The 17,310-nt window shown below is 43.0% G+C and overlaps 1 protein-coding gene across 4 annotated transcripts in view; it reads right to left on the reverse strand.

The window, feature by feature from the left end:
* Window positions 1-140: 140 nt before the first annotated feature.
* Window positions 141-17,310, reverse strand: part of TXNRD1 (thioredoxin reductase 1) — a 59,349-nt gene continuing 42,179 nt past the window's right edge. For all 4 annotated transcript variants that reach the window (XM_043881120.1, XM_043881117.1, XM_043881118.1 and 1 more), the window contains 4 exons: window positions 13,036-13,143; window positions 11,274-11,369; window positions 7,368-7,502; window positions 141-2,026 (listed from right to left, as the gene is read on the reverse strand). In XM_043881120.1, coding sequence (XP_043737055.1) covers window positions 1,964-2,026; window positions 7,368-7,502; window positions 11,274-11,369; window positions 13,036-13,143 — 402 coding nt within the window. In that variant the 3' untranslated portion in view covers window positions 141-1,963. The remainder of the gene's footprint in view (window positions 2,027-7,367; window positions 7,503-11,273; window positions 11,370-13,035; window positions 13,144-17,310) is intronic.

Here is a 17,310-nt window from a genome sequence, read left to right on the forward strand (position 1 = left end):
CACATCGACCAGGCCCAACAACACAGCATCAGTGAAACTTAGCACTGAGTTCTCAGCATCACCAACATGAGCCCTGAAGTACATTCAGTTCTCAGGCAAATGAGCCCGAAACTACCATTCAGTAAGAAGGCACAACACAGTGGATATTAATACCTTTTAATGTTTCACATTGTTTTTCTTTTTTTTTCTTCCAGAAGATTTATAACAAAAATACATGGAATTTAAAGAGTTTCAATACACCAGGCAATTACAGAGACAAGTCTATAAAGTGGGATTCTTCTTGTGGGGGCAGAATATTCCATTCCACGAAGAAGACAGAATCACAACATGATTAGGCTTGATCACCCTGTACTGCCTGTGTTTTAGTTTCAGAGATTGGCAGACTTGGAAAGGGGAAAAAAAAAATTTTTTTTAAATAATAAATAAAACCGAACACAGTTAGCTGCCTCAACTCCCCTCTCTTTTTCCTTTGCCCTTCTCTCCACACAACCAGATGGGGCGGGGTGAGGCAGGGCCGTGGGACAGACGAGGTCAGGGGCCCTTGCTGACCGACTGCTGGGCGGACACCGAGTTCCCTGAGGTGATTGAGAAATGTCCTTGGAATCAGCCGCTCAGTGTTGTGGCTGAGACACACACAGAGGGAAGACCCCGAAAGGGGGCTGGGAGCCTACAAGAACTGCTGGTGGGAGGCCTGCCGTCCACAGCACGTTTAACACCCTACTTCTGTAGAGGGGAAACGGCCTAGGTGTAACGCACTGTCAGTAGCTGTAGCCGGAAATCTCTAACTGCAGGGTTAATACCTCTTTGCGATAATCCGAGTTGGAATGCTGGCAGAGCATCAACACTTCTGCCCAAATTCCACCAAGTATGGTCAGCAGAAAAAGTCAAAACCACTTGGTTTTTAAATGAAAATCCTTCACATCCACCTGTGTTCAAAAATAATAAATTATGATATTAACAGCTTCCTTTTAAAAACAAAGCAATGACCACAAGAGTTAAATTGTCAAGTGTAGAAAGACTTTTTTCCTATGAACGTAGTTCTCGAAGGAATAGATACCTAACACACATGGAAAATAAAGCTGTGGTATCTTGTAATTTCAGCTTAAAGCAAAAGCTACTCCCCAAAACAGTTTTAAACAAGCGCTAAATGTTTTCCATTGCAATACATCTCAGCGCACTTAGACCAGCACACAACAGACTAAATAATGACATTTTTTTGTTTTTCCCCATTTCAGGTGTAATCTGCCTCCATGATGAGGAACGGTGGAAATCACACTATACTACCAAGTTCTCTGCAGTGCAAGACTCCTTCAAATAGGGTGGCCAGGTAGCCACTGCCTTTTCTAAACAGAACTAAAAGCAATCACCAGTGGTGTGGCACGTGAGCAAACTGGCCAGCCGTGCTTCCCTTGTTCTGGGAGGAGACTTGGGCCACAGGGCAGTCTCTCCAGGGACAAGCCTGGGAGCTTCCCCATGCCTTCCCGGCGACGAGACGCTTGTATTTGCACATGGTAGCCATGACTTGCTTTTGGACCAAAACTGTTTGCTATCATTTCTAGTATCACTAACACCGAGGAGAAAAAGTGAAAAAAAGAACCAACATTAGAAAGCTTGACGGTGAGTCTAAGAAAACCCACAAAGGAAAGGCCAAGAGAAAACTGCCTTGACGGTTCCATCACCACCCACCACGAGGGGCTTGGGGCTGGTGACTTCATGGACGCATCGCTCCGATGCTCTGCCAAAAGCCAGTTTTGAGTCCATCATGGTGACCCCAATGAAGTGCTGCCTGCCTTCCACGAATCACCTCCCACCCGTGAGATCCAAGGGGGCCTTGGGGAGTGTAAGCACGGGACACGCAGGTGCCAAACCCGAGAGCCTTTTGCAGCACTTCGCCTTGGACTTGGGCAAGAAACACATCGGTGGTTTGGAGTCTAGGCGGCAGCATCTACACTGGGGCTTAACCTCAGCAACCGGTCTGGAGGATGTTTCCCCCGGAGCGCTTGGTCACCGACAGAGTCGTGAACACCTGCAGGGGTGGAGACAACACGAGAGGTTCAGACACTGGGACGAAAGTCAGCAGGGGAGTTGAGATAACAGCACTCGTACAAAGAATGACGTGGCCGAGTACTTAGAATGTATGCAAGAGAGGAGCGATACGACCAAGGCAAGCATTTCACCTAGGTCAAACAGAGAAAACGCAGGGTCTAGCTAATAAAGCACTTATTAGCATGCGATTTATGAAGTGGTTAAAACAATCTCCCTCGTTGCTTATTAATTCTCTACAAGAAACATGCCATGAAATATTCTGGATACAAAGAAGGGAATAAAGTGTACTATTCCAAACACCCTTGTGCCCACCCAGCTCAGAGAGCCTCATGATGTGGTTACAGCCCCGTGTGTCCCCCTTCCTGAGCTGATCCTCAGCTCTCTCCCTTGAGACACGCTTATCAGGATCTCCTTCAGTCGACTACTCCCTTTCAGGCAGACTGAGTCAGCTGGAGAGATCCCCTGAGGCTGGGCCTCCCCAGCCACTGTCTCTCCTGAGCGCCATGACAGTGAGCCCGGACCCACACCTCTTCACTTGACTCTGTCCGGCACTGACCCTCCGTCTTCCCGGAACCAGCTCCTCCCGGCGATCGGCAGCACCGCTACGTGGCTGCTCAGGCCGTGCGCTTGGAACTGGTTCTCGGTCCCTCTACTTACACCCTGCTGATACATCATCCATTCCTAAGTCTTAAGTACCTTGCTTCTTCTCTGTCAAATCTGAGCCTTCTTCGTGTTCACACTACTGTGATATTTCTGTTTCCAAAACAAATGGTGCCTTCACCTCCCTGTGATGACCCTGTATGGACATATGTTATCCACTCCTGCCCCACTGGACATGGATGTGGGGACAGGGGCTTGCTCTGGCCAAGGTGGGGAAGTGGAAAGCATCACTTGTGAACACCAGCCCTGAGCACCAAGGCGCTTTTCCTGCACTCCCGTCCCTCTGCCATTCAGCCACAGTGGCCCCAGAAGCTGTCCCACCAGCTGGGTCCTGGAGTGACAACGGCATGGGAGCTGGGCTGCAGCTGATCCGTGATGACTTCAAAGCCCCACCAGGCATACGGGCAAAAACAAAACCACACCCAAACTGACTATCCACACTGCTGCGGCATGAAAACATAAAGTAATTTTGTGTTTAGCAATGTGGGAGACCTGGGTTTGATCCCTGGGTTGGGAAGATCCCCTGCAGAAGGGAAAGGTTACCCACTCCAGTATTCTGGCCTGGAGAATTCCATGGACTGTATAGTCCATGGGCTCACAAAGAGTTGGACACGACTGAGAGACTTTCACTTCACTTCACCGAGCCAGTGAGTGTCTCACTGAGACAAGAAGCCATGGCTGATCTGGGAGGGTCCCCAGTGAAGCAAGACTTAATGTCAGCACACCTGGACACCCTCTTTGGTCAGCTGCATCTTTGATTCTCAAGAAATATCTAGTTTCCTGATTTTTAATACAGAAAGGAAAGCACAAGAAATTGAGGCCATTTCGACTTCTAAAGGTCAAAGCAATAGGAATCAGCATCAAAAACACTTGTGAGTAAGAGGAAAACACTTCTGTGTAAAGGAGGAACAATACTGGGAAAAATCCTTAGTCTATTTAGCCTTAAAGCAGTGACAAAGCCTTTTTTCCCCCTCTATGCCAATTTATCAGCAGCACCGCAAAAAAGTCAGACCCAAGTAATAATGGCTAGTAAAACATTTAAAGTATGAACCCAGAAGAAAATGTAAGAACAATTCACATTCCCAAAAATAATAATTATAAGAAGTTCATCCTTATTAACAAAGATATGTGAAAAAGCTTGAAATAGTCCTTTCTTTTAGACTTATTACAGAAAAATTACACTGAATTTTGCAACATTTTCATGAGCACTCCAATTCAAAGCTGATGACACTGTAAACTAGTACAACTCTTTTTTGAAGAGCAATATAACTCCTTTGTTTAAAAAAAATGTGTGACTGTAGATGAGAACAGCAAGATAATATGCAATAATGAAAATAGCTGTGTTCAGATGCTGGTATTACAGGCAATTTAAAATACCATCAAGCAAGTTCGCTTTCCAATTTTTTAAAGGAAGAAAAATAATGAGCAAGGGAATATATGAAAGCAAATTTCACGCTTGTGAATTTGCAAGCTTATGTTTTATTTCTCAGGAATTAATTTAGAAATAGAACTTGTACGATGTGTGGATAAAAAACTAAACCCATCAAAAATGGAAAGAAATGAAAGAGAAAGAAAGAGCTCTTATCTATTTCTCTTCTACTGGAAACATGTTAAAGACACAGGGGAAGCCAAACCGCCATTTGGCGGTTAGTCTATATGGAAAAAAACTTAGTCTATGTGGAAAAAAACAAACAGGGTCAATTCCTACACGGGTCTTATACGCACAGACCTGGTTTACAATTGTCCTAAAAATATACTTTAAAAAAATGAGCAGAGGCAGCTTTTTGATCCCAGGACAAAGAACACTCTCACAAAAGGGTAAATAAACACTGTGGGAGGCATATACATCTCTTACCCCGCCAACCGCTCTGAGCCTTACAAGATCCCCTCACCCCATTCACTGTAGACTGTGATTATGTTGACTGTTAATGAAACGAAACTTTTGACGTTTGGCACAAATTCATTTAAGACATTTCACAGGTCTTGTCTCTGATGCTCCTTCTTCTTAAGCCATTATTTTTTCTCTACAGATAAACTTAATTAGTTGAAATTACTACTCAAAATCACATGTGATCAGTTTCCTCCTCAATTACTACTGCTTAGATGTCCAGGATAAATAACCACCACACCAGCCTCAAACTGAATAACACTCGTGCGTCAATGACGCCTCAGGCCTTGAGACGCCCCCTCTCACCGACCCCGAGGGGCGTCCAGTCAAAACACCAGCAGTCTCTCCTCCTCCCACAGCAACTCCGGAAGGAAACCCTGTGCAAACTATTTTCCTCCAAAAAAGCAAAGCCTCCACTGAGGAATGCATCAATTCCTGTAGGCAACTACTTCGGAGCCAAAGGTTGTGTAATCAATCACCCAGTTCTTTTACTGAAATGGCACAAACACCCACAGCTGGTGTGCACTGCGGCAGCAGTCCTGAGGGCCGTCAGGTCCCCGAACAACCCTCATCTCGGCCGCAGAGGCTTCTCATACTCCGCGCTCCCTCGGACGGGCTGCCACGAACGCGTTCTTCTCTTGTGCGAGAACTGCCCTGCGGCCCTCCTGCCCCAAACGCCCCTGTGCACTTGTCCTGAGCCTGGGACCCACCACGCAGACGTGTGCCCGGCCCTCCCCGCCAGCCTCGCTGCTCCGACTCCAAGCCCTGCTGCCCCCCAGCACCCAGCCCGGAGCGAGGCGCGCGGCTGCGTGGAAAACGCACTCAGGAGACAGCGGCAGCAGGTCTCAATCTCACTGACCAGTCGCCACCTTGGAGACAAGACGAAGAGAAAAGCCCTGTGAAAAGAGTGCATGTTCACCTCCGAGCTTCAAAGTCAGAAGAGAAACAGCAGATGGAGATGCACAGCGGCACAGGCTTAAAGAGGGTTTCCCGCACGCCCGGCCACCGCGGGGACAGGCCTCTGGCTGCCCTCTGCGGGCCTGGGCTTCAGGAGGATGCCTGCCTTCTCCAGCGCACCTCTGCCCAGCGGGCAGTCAGCCTGCAGACAGCGCCGCGTGCTGCCACCGGGTCACGACACGACACGACCCAGTGAGGCAGCAGGAGCCATGCTCACGGCAGCCTTTCTACCAGTCTGCTGAGAACCAGATTCAGATTAAAAACCTAGACCCTCGCAAAACCAAGCTGGGAAGGGATGTCTTTATCCCAGTTGAGCATGACTTGTTTTAAACTATCCTAGACTTTTAACCATACCCACCGTCGTGGGTTGAATAAAGTCCTCCAGAAAGAGAAGCTCAAGTCCCAGGCCCCAGAACCGGTGAACGTCATGACCTTGGTTGGAAACAGGGTCTTCGCAGATGTAACCAAGTGAAAATGAAACCATGCTGGATCAGCGGGGCCCTAACCCATGACCTGACAGTAGAAGGGGAATCTGGACCCAGACACACAGCAGGCAAGGCCACATGAAGCCAGAGGCAGAGGCTGGAGCAATACGTCTACAGACTGAGCAAAGTCAGAACTTGCCGGCAACCGCAGGGTCTGTAAAGGCAAGGCAGGCCTCGTCTCCAGAGGCCCTGGAGGGAGCGCGGCCCTGCTTTCAGACCCTGGCCTCCAGCACTCTTAGAGAAGACATTTCTGTTGTTCCCAAACGCCTAAGCTGCAACAGTGTGTAATGTCAGCCCCAAGAAACTAACACGCTGTTTTTGAAAAAGAATGAAACTAACTGGTTCCTCTCCTTCCCTAGACGGTCTTACTCCTGACACTGAATAAAACATACACTGCACAATCTTCAAGAGCTTTTTAAAATCTATTCTGTTGTCAATTTTTATGTATCATTTTTGAAATTCAGTTTTACTTCACAAAAACAAATTTTCAAAAACAAAACAAAACAACATATATAAAGTTTTCTGTGAATAATGCCCTGGTCACTAAACAGGTGCATATTAGTATAGAGGAAGACACTCAGGGAAAAGACAGAGCAAAAGGAAACGAGAACATTCTTCCAGGCTGCAATTCTCAGCTCGGTACCTAAGCCTCTGGATGAGGTAACCCCCCCAGCCTCCAGGTTCTCCAGTGTAGACATGTCTCTGGCCTACAAGCCTACCTAGCAGTAGCACAGTGAGTGAGTGGCTGGTGCATGAGCACTGACAGGCGCGGAGAAACAGTGACACCCAGAGGCCCCACAGGGGAATCCCAGTCCTACTGTCATCTGCTTCATCCTTCACAAGCTTCCCTTTCACCTTCACTCTCTGACGCTGAAAGCTAACAAGGGGACAACGTCACTGGCCCCAGGGAGCTCAGGGACAACTAGGACTGGTGCTCTTTTTGAGTATGAATGTCATCATCAGCTGACTGCCATGCAAATGATTTATGACACATGATAAATAAACGATCTTTAGCACACCCGTATAAATCCCTCTCACTGTTTTTACTGCTCAGCAGCACGACAGTACTATCTAGTGGGCTTCCCAGGTGCTGCAGTGGTTAAGAATCCACCTGCCAGTGGAGGAGACACAAGAGGCTCGGGTTCGATCCCTGGATCGGGAAGATCCCCTCGAGTAGGAAATGGTAACCCACTGCAGTATTCCTGCCCGGAGGATCCCATTGTCAGAGAAGCCTGGTGGGCTGCAGCCCATGGGGGTCACAAAGAGTCAGACGCGACTGAGCACACACAGACAGGCACTATCTAGCCTTAACTGAAAGTGTGGAGACGCACCTCTGCGCAAACGGGGTGGATTCCAATGGTGCTGTCCAGCTGGTCTTTGGTCAGCCCACATTTGAGCGCCGCTGCGAAGCCCTGGGTCACTTCTCCAGCATTTGGACCCAGTACGTGGAAGCCCACAACACGTTCCTAAGATACAAAAAGTGAGACAATTATGTAGAATTTTCCCTCCTTAACAGCCTGGAATATTTTTTCAGTCTAATCTAAAAAAAAAAAACCCATTCAGAGATACTGATGCTTGCTGCTGAAAACTGTGTAGGCTGAGGTACTGCAACACGGGCTAATACAGAACTGTGGTCACATTAAGCAAGAAGGAAGAGAAAGAACCAGCCACAGGTGATGATGAGGAAAAACACCTTGGAAAAGCAGAAGTGTGTGCAATCCCGTAAGCACCAAAATGTTCTGGAAAGTGTTTTCAAAGGGCTGTTCAGTGGTGCCCTCATCTCTATCAGGTTATCTCAAAGCTCCAGGTAAACTACCTGTGGTAGCTGAAACATTTAAGAGCAGCCATTCAAATTAAAAAACCATTTAAACTGAAGTTTGGGGCGTAGACAGAAGAACCTGAGAGCCTTCCAAATGTGAAAACATTTTTGAAAGCAAGAGAAAAATATCTGGCAATTCTGAAATACCTATGTGGGAATCATTTTGGATAAATGCTAAATCCAAACTCAGGCTTCCCCTGCCAAGAGCAGGGAAACCTGTTGCATTCTACTGTGCAGACTTTCCGAGCTCTGGGCTGGCCCATCCAATCCAACCCTCTTGTAACAGACAAGGCAGGTCAGGCAATGAGGCAGAGAGCCTTATCTGATGTTCAGTGGCTCCCTGAAAACAGTCAGGAAGGGCCTTCTGTATGTAATCCACTTATGTTAGACTCTTGCTTTATTCATTTTGGCAATCAGGAGTTGTGCATATGGATAAATAAAGCACAAAATACACTGGCTCTTAAAATAAACTAGATTTAAATGCAATAATATGGATAGATCTCAAAAAGCAAGATTAAAAAGGAAAAGGTACAGGATTCTATTTAGCTGAGGATACCACCTTTCTTTAAACCATGATGTATGATGTTTACGGGACATAATAGGCAGCAAATATATAAAAGTGTGAACAGTGAGATAGCCCAACTTGAGGAGAGTGTGGCCTCTGGGGCAGGGAAGGAATGGGGTGGAGGACCAAGAAGGAATGTGAAAGACGACTAGGCTGGAGGTAACAGCAAGGATTCTAGTTGCCTTGGACTGAATTTCAGCTCCTAGCACAATTAACTTCCACACTTCAGCTTCCTTACCTATAAAATGGGGATAACAATAGCACAGTACCTCACAGGATTATACAAGGATTAAATAAGTTAGTACTTGAAGATGATTAAGCAATGGCTGGCACATTTTACATATTCAATAAGTAAATATAGCCTATTATAAACTGCGAGCTTCCCCAGTGGCTCAGGGGTAAAGAATCTGCCTGCCAAGGCAGGAGATCAGAGTTTGACCCCTGGGTGGGGAAGATCCCCTGGAGGAGGAAATGGCAACCCATTCCAGTATTCTTGCCTGAAAAATTCCAAGGACAGAGGAGCCTGGCAGGCTATAGTCCATGGGGTCGCGAAGAGTAGGACACGACTGAGCACATACACATTATAAACTGCCTCTATGACGTAAATGTCTCTCTCTCATAAGAGAAGTTTTGGGCAAGTACACCAACATGTTAACAGTCAGAGTCTGCAGTAGGTACTTGCCTTATTCCTTTCTGCAAATTTCAAACATACTGTGTATAAAAAGCATAGCATACAAAAAGAATAAAAGCCTAGCAAGCAAGTACTATTTAAAACCAAGCACATTCAGTCACTCTGAAGTGACCGAACTCAAAATGAATATAGCCTGCCCCAAGGATGGTCAAAAACCAGAAGCAAGCTTTTATATAAGATGGCTTATGACAAAAGAGCAATGACAAGTATTCATCTCTTGTAATACTGTCTTTGTTTATGAAAATAATTGACAGCAATACCATCCAACAACAATACCATCCTCAGTTATTTTAATTAAAATGAGTTTTCACTGGTAGTGTAAGTTATTTTTCATATTATATAAAAAAATGCCATTTGAACAAATGACACAGCAGTAAAAGAAAAAAGAACCAGAGAACTGGGTACAGCTAAAATAGATTGGCTTGACAGAAAGGAAACTTTTGAGGTTTCACTGACTGCTGTATGCAAATGAAGCATCTCCTACTAGACATCAGACTGCCAGCGTGAATGTCTGACATTCTCTCCTTTCGTCTGTAGTAGCATGGTATCTAATGCATACTCATACAAATGACTATTAAAACTATGTCTAAAAGGACAAAACTCTACATAAAACTGTTCTCTATGTCAATTCTGTATAGCTTGCTGAGGTAATCCTAGTATGTCCATTTATTAAATGCATCTATTGATGACCTTTTTTGTAGGGAATCCAGGTTTTTCTAGAACCCTGGGCTCTACAAAAAAGCAATCTGCAACTGGCTTACTGTGTAGAGCAGTAGTTACTAAACCAATACATCACTTAATCATACTCAAATCCCAAAATGAAAAAAATGAATTCATTAGGCTTTTAACATATGGATTCTTTTAGTTGTTTATATTTCTACTGGGGATACTTTTTGAAAAAGTAAGATCTCAACTAAGTTAAAAATATACCAATGCTCATTAAGATTCAACCCACAAAGGTAAGGGAGACCAAAAGGTACAGACTTCCAGCTACAAAATAAATAAGTCACCATACAGTCAAGTACAGTGTGGGGAGCACAGTAATGATGTAATAAATTTGAATGGTGACAGATGGTAACTAGAGTTATCATGGTGATCATCTGAAATGTACAGAAATATCAAATCATCAAACCTTTATGTTCTACACCAGGAAATAACACAGTGCTGTAAGTCATTAATACTTTGAAAACAAGCTCACGAAAAGAGATCAGATTTGTGGTTACCAGAGATAGGGGATGCGGGAAGGGAGAAGTGGATCAAGTTAGTCAAAAGGTACAAAATCCCAATTTTAAGACTAAATAAGCACTCGAGGTATAACGTTTATGCATGTGTGCTCAGTCGTGTCTGACTCTTGCCACTCCGTGGACTGCAGCCCACCAGGCTCCTCCACCCATGGGATTTCCCAGGCAAGAATACTGGAGCGGGTTGCCATTTCTTTCTCCAGGGAATCTTCCCGACCCAGGAATCAAATTCACATCTCCTGCAATGGCAGACAGATTCTTTACCACTGAGCCACCTGGGAAGCCCCAGCGGTATAATGTATAGCAGGATAAATGTAACTAACCCTGCTGACAGTTAGATATGAAAGTTGTTAAGAGAGTAAATCCTGAGTTCTCGTCACACACACGGGACACTTACAGAGCACGTGCACAGACACACACTTGTCCTGGATGACATTACAGAAGATGGGGGCAGTAGTCAGAAAAGTCTGAAACCAATGACTTCATCACTTTGTAGGTAAGGAAACAAAGCCTGTAAGGTCACAGCGTTTATCCTTAGGTCTCTGTTACTAGTTGTTACACGAAGCAGCAAGCAATGAAATCTTAAATCAGAACCCAATTAAGAGCTCCCCCATTCCGGCTTTCTCATTAGTGCTGGCTGCTTAGGATACAAACTTGGGTTACTCCTTTCTTGTTCTCTCATTATTTTTAGATAGTCAATGGCTTCACTGGTCCTGACTGCCTGCCCACAACACATTCATGCAGAGGGGAGTCAGGCCGTGTCATCACGGGCCTCGCCCTAGGGTAACGTCCACACAGCTAGGGAGACTCACAGGTGAAATACTAAAAGAATGCAATGTGTGTATCATGTGATCAAAACAGAGCTGCCTAGTAAAAATAGAATGAAATCAGTAGAAAGGAGTAAATATGAATAGCACTTACATTGTCTTTGATATTGCAGACTACTTTTGCATAACATTTGTTGTTATCTCTTGATGGAATCGTCCATTCCAATGGCCAAAAGTAACTATGGTAAACCTAGGAAGACAGAAGCACAATTTAGACCCATTGTCTCAAGAAGTATGTCTGCCAAACACTACTTGCGGTGTGAAGACAGTAGATGATCTTTAATAATCAGACTTTCATTAAACAAAAAAATTCATGGAACACATAAGAACCTGGTCAGAAGTTATTTTTTGATAGCAATATATCCTCAGAAAATAATCAGAGAAACAGACAATGAGTAACAAAGATGTTCATCATTCTATTCATAATAGTGAAAAATTAATCTAATAAAATGGCTTTTAAAAATTACTGTATAGTAGCACCCCTGAAAGGAAAGGAAACATTGCAAAAGTCATTTTGTAAAATGGTGCTTTTAGAGGGAAATGCTTGTGACCTAACACTAATTGTGTCAAGTACAACAGAAAATTGCATGTAACTTAATCACACTTTAAAAATTAAGATTAAAAAAAAAATTAAGCTATGTATACCAACACAAAATTATACATATATAAAACAGAAACTTAGACTAGAATATGCAAAAATATTAATAGCAGTTATCTTTTCATGAATTAAAATTTCCTTTTTTAATATTTTGAAAATTTCCTATGAGGGTATACTATTCTTATAACCAGAAAAAAAATGCTAGTAATGTGTTACTGATAGATCAATGTTACATGTATTACTAAAATAGAGAGTAAAAGAAGTTGTTGAGAAATTTAAAATAGACTTTCATATTACAAAATGTACTCTGATTCACAAATCTGGTCTTTTAGGTTTTACTGCAAACTTTTTTTCCCAACTGATTTAAAACAGCAGACCCTTTGTGTAGCATTATTTGTGTATACAAAAGTAGTTTACTTCATGTGCAGTTTCCTTGACGTTGGTGGTGGTTTAGTAGCTAAGTTGTGTCCAACTCTAGTGACCCCATAAACTGTAGCCCACCAGGCTCCTTGTTTCGCGGGATTTCCCAGGCAAGAATACTGGAGTGGGTTGCCATTTCCTTCTCCAGGGGATCTTCCCGGCCTAGGAATTGAACCTGGGTCTCCTGTACTGCAGGCAGATTCTTTACCAACTGAGCTACAAGGGAATCCCTTCCTTGACTATATATAGGATAAAAAGTGACTGGCAACATTAGCTATAAATTAAAGGGTAATGGTAGGGGAAAAAAAAAGCTAATATAACAGTAGAAATGTAGGTACTTTTTAGTTTTTTCCCCTGTATTTTTAACCATATTAATAATAAAAAGAAACCAGTAAAAGTGGTTTTGAAAAACAGAACCAAGAATTACTGTTTCTCCAACTAATAAACATAAATGAAAAAAAAAAAATTATTGGGTCAACTGATGAAACTGATGAACGGAAGGTGGGTCAGATAACAATATTATATCAACAGTAAGCTGTCTACAAAGTAGTAACCACCGTGCGTTTAGACAGGAAAATGTCCTTGTTCATAGTATTAAAGCATTTAGGGGTAAAGGGGCATTCAACTTACTCTCAAATGGTTCAGAAAAAAGAAATGCACAGATGCACGGAGATAAAGAGAATATGAAGAGGATAAAACAGATGAGCAAGATGTTACTAATACATGAATCTGAAAAATGGCTATACAAAAGACCTTTGTACTATTTTTCAGCTTCTCTTTATGATAGAAATTATTTTAAATTTTGGGGAAAAGAGTAGTAGTCAAGAGTAAAACTCACCTCAATATTTTCTTCCCCAAATTTCTCCACAGCTTTCTCTTCAGAAAGGCCACAAGACCCATATTCCAAAGGAGTGAAAACAGTCGTTGGAACGTTTTCATAGTCACACTGTTTCAAAATGAAGGAGGGGAGTTATAATTGGAGATTATAACTCAAAAGAACATATATTTCAAAAAACTTCAAACTGAGAGAAAAGTAGACTAATAAAAGCCTACTGTATTGAGACCCACTAACTGATGTGATAATATCTCAGCAGAGGTTTACATTCTGTCAAGACTAGTCATGAATAATAAGAGACTCATGCGACTTCTCATCCAGCTACCAACTAGTGTTGACAAGCACATGCTTTCTCTCCCTTAAATAAAGCAAAAACAATCCTATTGCACCCGATGTTGAAAGTCTATTACTAATGCAGAAGTTAACAGACTTTACTAGAAAATCAATTAGGTAATACAAATCAAGAGCCATAAAAACATTTTACAGTTTTTGGCCCAATAACCTCACTTTTAGAAATCTATGATAATAATTTAATATACAGAAAAAGCTACATAAATTAACTGAGCAATGTCGCAGTCCTCATCAATAGTGGAAATATCAGAGTAGCTTTAAGATCCAAGTAAGAAAGTGGTTCTATAGTACACATTCTCAATGCAATCTTACACAGCCACTAACATGGTGACGAAGACCAAGGAACAAAAGACGTTCATGACGGGCTTTTCCCTGGCGGCTCAGTGGTAAAGAATCTGCCTACCAATGCAAGAGACACAGGTTCGATCCCTGATCTGGGAAGATTCCACGTGCCACAGAGCAACTAAGCCTATGCATCACGTCTTTTGAGCCTGTGCTCTAGAGCCTGGGAGCCGTGACCACCAAAGCCCTTGTGCCCTGGAGCCTCTGCTGCTCAAGAGCAGTCATCACAGTGAGAAGCCTGCACACCGCCAACTGGACAGCAGCCCCCACCGGCTGCACCGAGAGAAAAGCCTGTGGAGTAACAAAGACCCAGCAGTCAAAAATAAATACGTAAACACAATTATTAAAAAAAAAAAGTTCATGACTATGACAGTATTTCCAAAGCATACTTCAATAGTCATAGGTGACAAAAGGGTTCTGAAGTCAAGCGTGTTTGTAAAATGCTGTATTAAGCAAATAGGTTTCTCAACCATCAGATTTCTCAGAGGCTTTAATATGCTGATGTGAATTTTGAAAAACATAATTATGGAGATGCCAAATACATTTGCAAACGCCAGTTAGTAAAAACCTACCCAGTCACATTTGGACAAAGAGGTTAAATCATTCTGAACTTAAAATATGAACAACACAGTTCTCACTCTAACACAGTAGGGTGGACTCTTTAAAAGGTGCCTCCCTCTAGAATTAGTAATATATAGTCTTTTTTTGGTAATACAAATCCTTGGAATTCTGATCCAAAAGTAAAGACAGACTTCTGCTTACACACATAATGGACCAGGTTTACTTCCTGCTTTAAACAACTTAAAAAAAAAAAAAAACAGACAAATATGAAACACTTCTTAGACACTGGACCATAGGTTCATGGCTGCTGTTGAGAAGGGAAACGAGAAGGGCAACAAATGAGGCGAGTTTCCTGCCCAGAGCAGTTTCCAGGGCTTGGTGAGGAGGGGGAGGAGAGCGCAGAGTGGTCTTTCTGAGTTACAGCGACAGAGATCCCGGCTCAGGGATGACAAGGTGGCCGGAAGCTGCAGGGCGGAACAGCACAGCGGGTGGGGCTGCGTAGAGAGAAAGCGAGACCGCAGAGAGGGCCTCCTGAGGTCTGGGCTGAGCACTCATCTGTGAATCGATGCCAGAGGAAAGCACCCAGGGTGAGGAAGGAGCCACCGGAAGCAGTGACCCCCAAGTGACCAGAGCTCTTACAAGCCAGAGTGGGGAACGAGTTCACAGCAGGAGGGACGGGACCGATCCCTTGGAAGGGCCTCCACTGAGCAGTAAAACTAAACTAGGCCTACATGAAACGTTAGCGTTGACACATCCAAAAAAAGCTGAAAAGCAAGTTACACAAGGATAAAATGACTCCTGTGTAACTTAACGGGCCACCAAAACAAACTCCAACACTATATAAAGGAATTCAACAAAACCCAGCACCCAACAGTGTAAGGGTACAAAGTCTTCATCCATCCAAACTAATATCAAGAATAAAACTAATCAATAGAAATAGACACTGTGAAAGAGATGATGGGATTAGCAGAGGACATTAAAAGAGTCATTAAAAACATGTTCTGTAGGCTCAAGAAGGTAGATAAAAATGCAGTCTGCTGAGGACAGAAAAGGAAAATGTAACTTGTAGAGATGAAACTACTAGAAATGCAAATTACACAGAATGGGATTTACATCCCAAGACTACAAAAGAAAAAATCAGTGGACTTGAAGACACTGCAATAGGCTCTCTGAGCAAATAAAGCACAGAAACAGGGGGAAACATGAAGAGAGCATGAGACCCACGGGATAATATCAAGTGAACCACCAGTCAACCAACTCGAGGCTTGGAGGGGGGACAAAAGACGAGGAAAGCAAAAACTTAACTGCACAGCTAAAAAAATTCCCAAATTTGATGAAAACTATGAACAGACAAATCCCCAAATCTTGACACACCATAAGCAGAATAATTATAGAGGAAAGCATGGCAAAGTACGCAATAATCAAATTGCTAAAAAGCAGTGAAAGGGAAAATCTTAAGAGGAACAAAGATAAAAATGATAGCATATTCTCCTATGCAACCAGAAGACAATGGGCCAATTATTAAAATACTTGAATAAACACTATAAATCTAGAATTCTCTATTCAGCAAAAATATCTTCCAAAAAGTATAAAGTGAAGGCATAATAAACTAAAACAACAACCAAAAACCCCACAATGAATTCACCTTAAGCAGATGTGCATTAAATGATGGCAGAAAATAATGTATCAGATGGAAACCTGGATCCAAATTAAAGATATTTTTTCTCCTTGGTCCCAAAACTGTTTCCAATCGGCTTAACTGACTATTGTGGCCTAGCCTGAGAAATATAGCCTTTTTTTTCAATACTTCTATTTGGATAATCAATTTAATAAGCTTTTAGAACACAATCCATCCTCAAGTTGCAAAGATGTGTACTGTGGTTTCTCTGTAGTTCTGACATAAAATATTTTTATATTTACTGTAAAATTGAGCTATCTTACAAAGCGCCATTTTAAGTAACAATAAAATTATTTCAGTTGTTTGAGAGCAATTCTAAAAAAAAGATCCAAGAAATCTACTGCTCCCTGGAGAAAACAATCTACTGCTCCCTGGAGAAAACAGCTGGAGTGTCCATTCAGTTCAGTTCAGTTGCTCATTCATGTCCGACTCTTTGCGACCCCATTTACCGCAGCACGCCAGGCCTCCCTGTCCATAACCAACTCGCAGAGTTTACTCAAACTCATGTCCATTGAGTCAGTGATGCCATCCAACCAACTCATCTTCTGTTGTCCCCTTCTCCTGCCTTCAATCTTTCTCAGCATCAGGGTCTTTTCAAATGAGTGCCCATTACAATCTTTTAAAGCTGGTACATATGTCTTGTCATCTGGCTTTTTAAAGACCTTACTAGGATGTCCATCACCTGCAGGTTGACTCAGCTTTAAGATCTGTTCTCTGTCTTTGAAATGATAAAAATATTTTTCTCCTTCCTCATGTTCCCCAAAATAACAGAATATTTAAGGGCAAATATGTTTAGCAGCTTTGAAAATGACTTTAATCTACTGTTAAAAAGATTCATTTAAACTTTTCCAGTATATTTTCCACTTCATTTAGTACAAGCACCTCTGTATTGGTGGTAGTCTTTAAAGTCTTGAGACATCTTTTCTACCCTCATCACCTTTTATAATTGATACTTCCCAAATCTTCCTTATGTCTTTGTGTCAGTTGCTTAGTTGTGTCCAACTCTTTACGACCCCATGGACTGTAGCCTGCCAGAATCCTCTGTCCATAGACTTCTCCAGGCAAGAATACAATAGTGAGTTGCCGTTCCCTTCTCCAGGGGATCTTCCCAACCCAGGGATCAAACCCTGGTTTCCCGCATTGCAGGCAGATTCTTTACCATTTGAGCCGTCTTCACGAGATGCATTTTCCCAGTTAAGACAGCAGTGCCTACAAATCAGATATGGACTGGCTTTTGGCCTTGGCTGCCTCCAAGCACTGTGACCTTGGTCAGTCACCTAACCCCCTGTAACACGTCATCCATCTCTACAGCTGCCCTGCAGTGGAGCTAGGTGCGTGCACACACA

Source organism: Cervus elaphus, chromosome 22 (genome assembly GCF_910594005.1).
Source record: "Cervus elaphus chromosome 22, mCerEla1.1, whole genome shotgun sequence".
Lineage (NCBI taxonomy): Eukaryota > Metazoa > Chordata > Mammalia > Artiodactyla > Cervidae > Cervus > Cervus elaphus.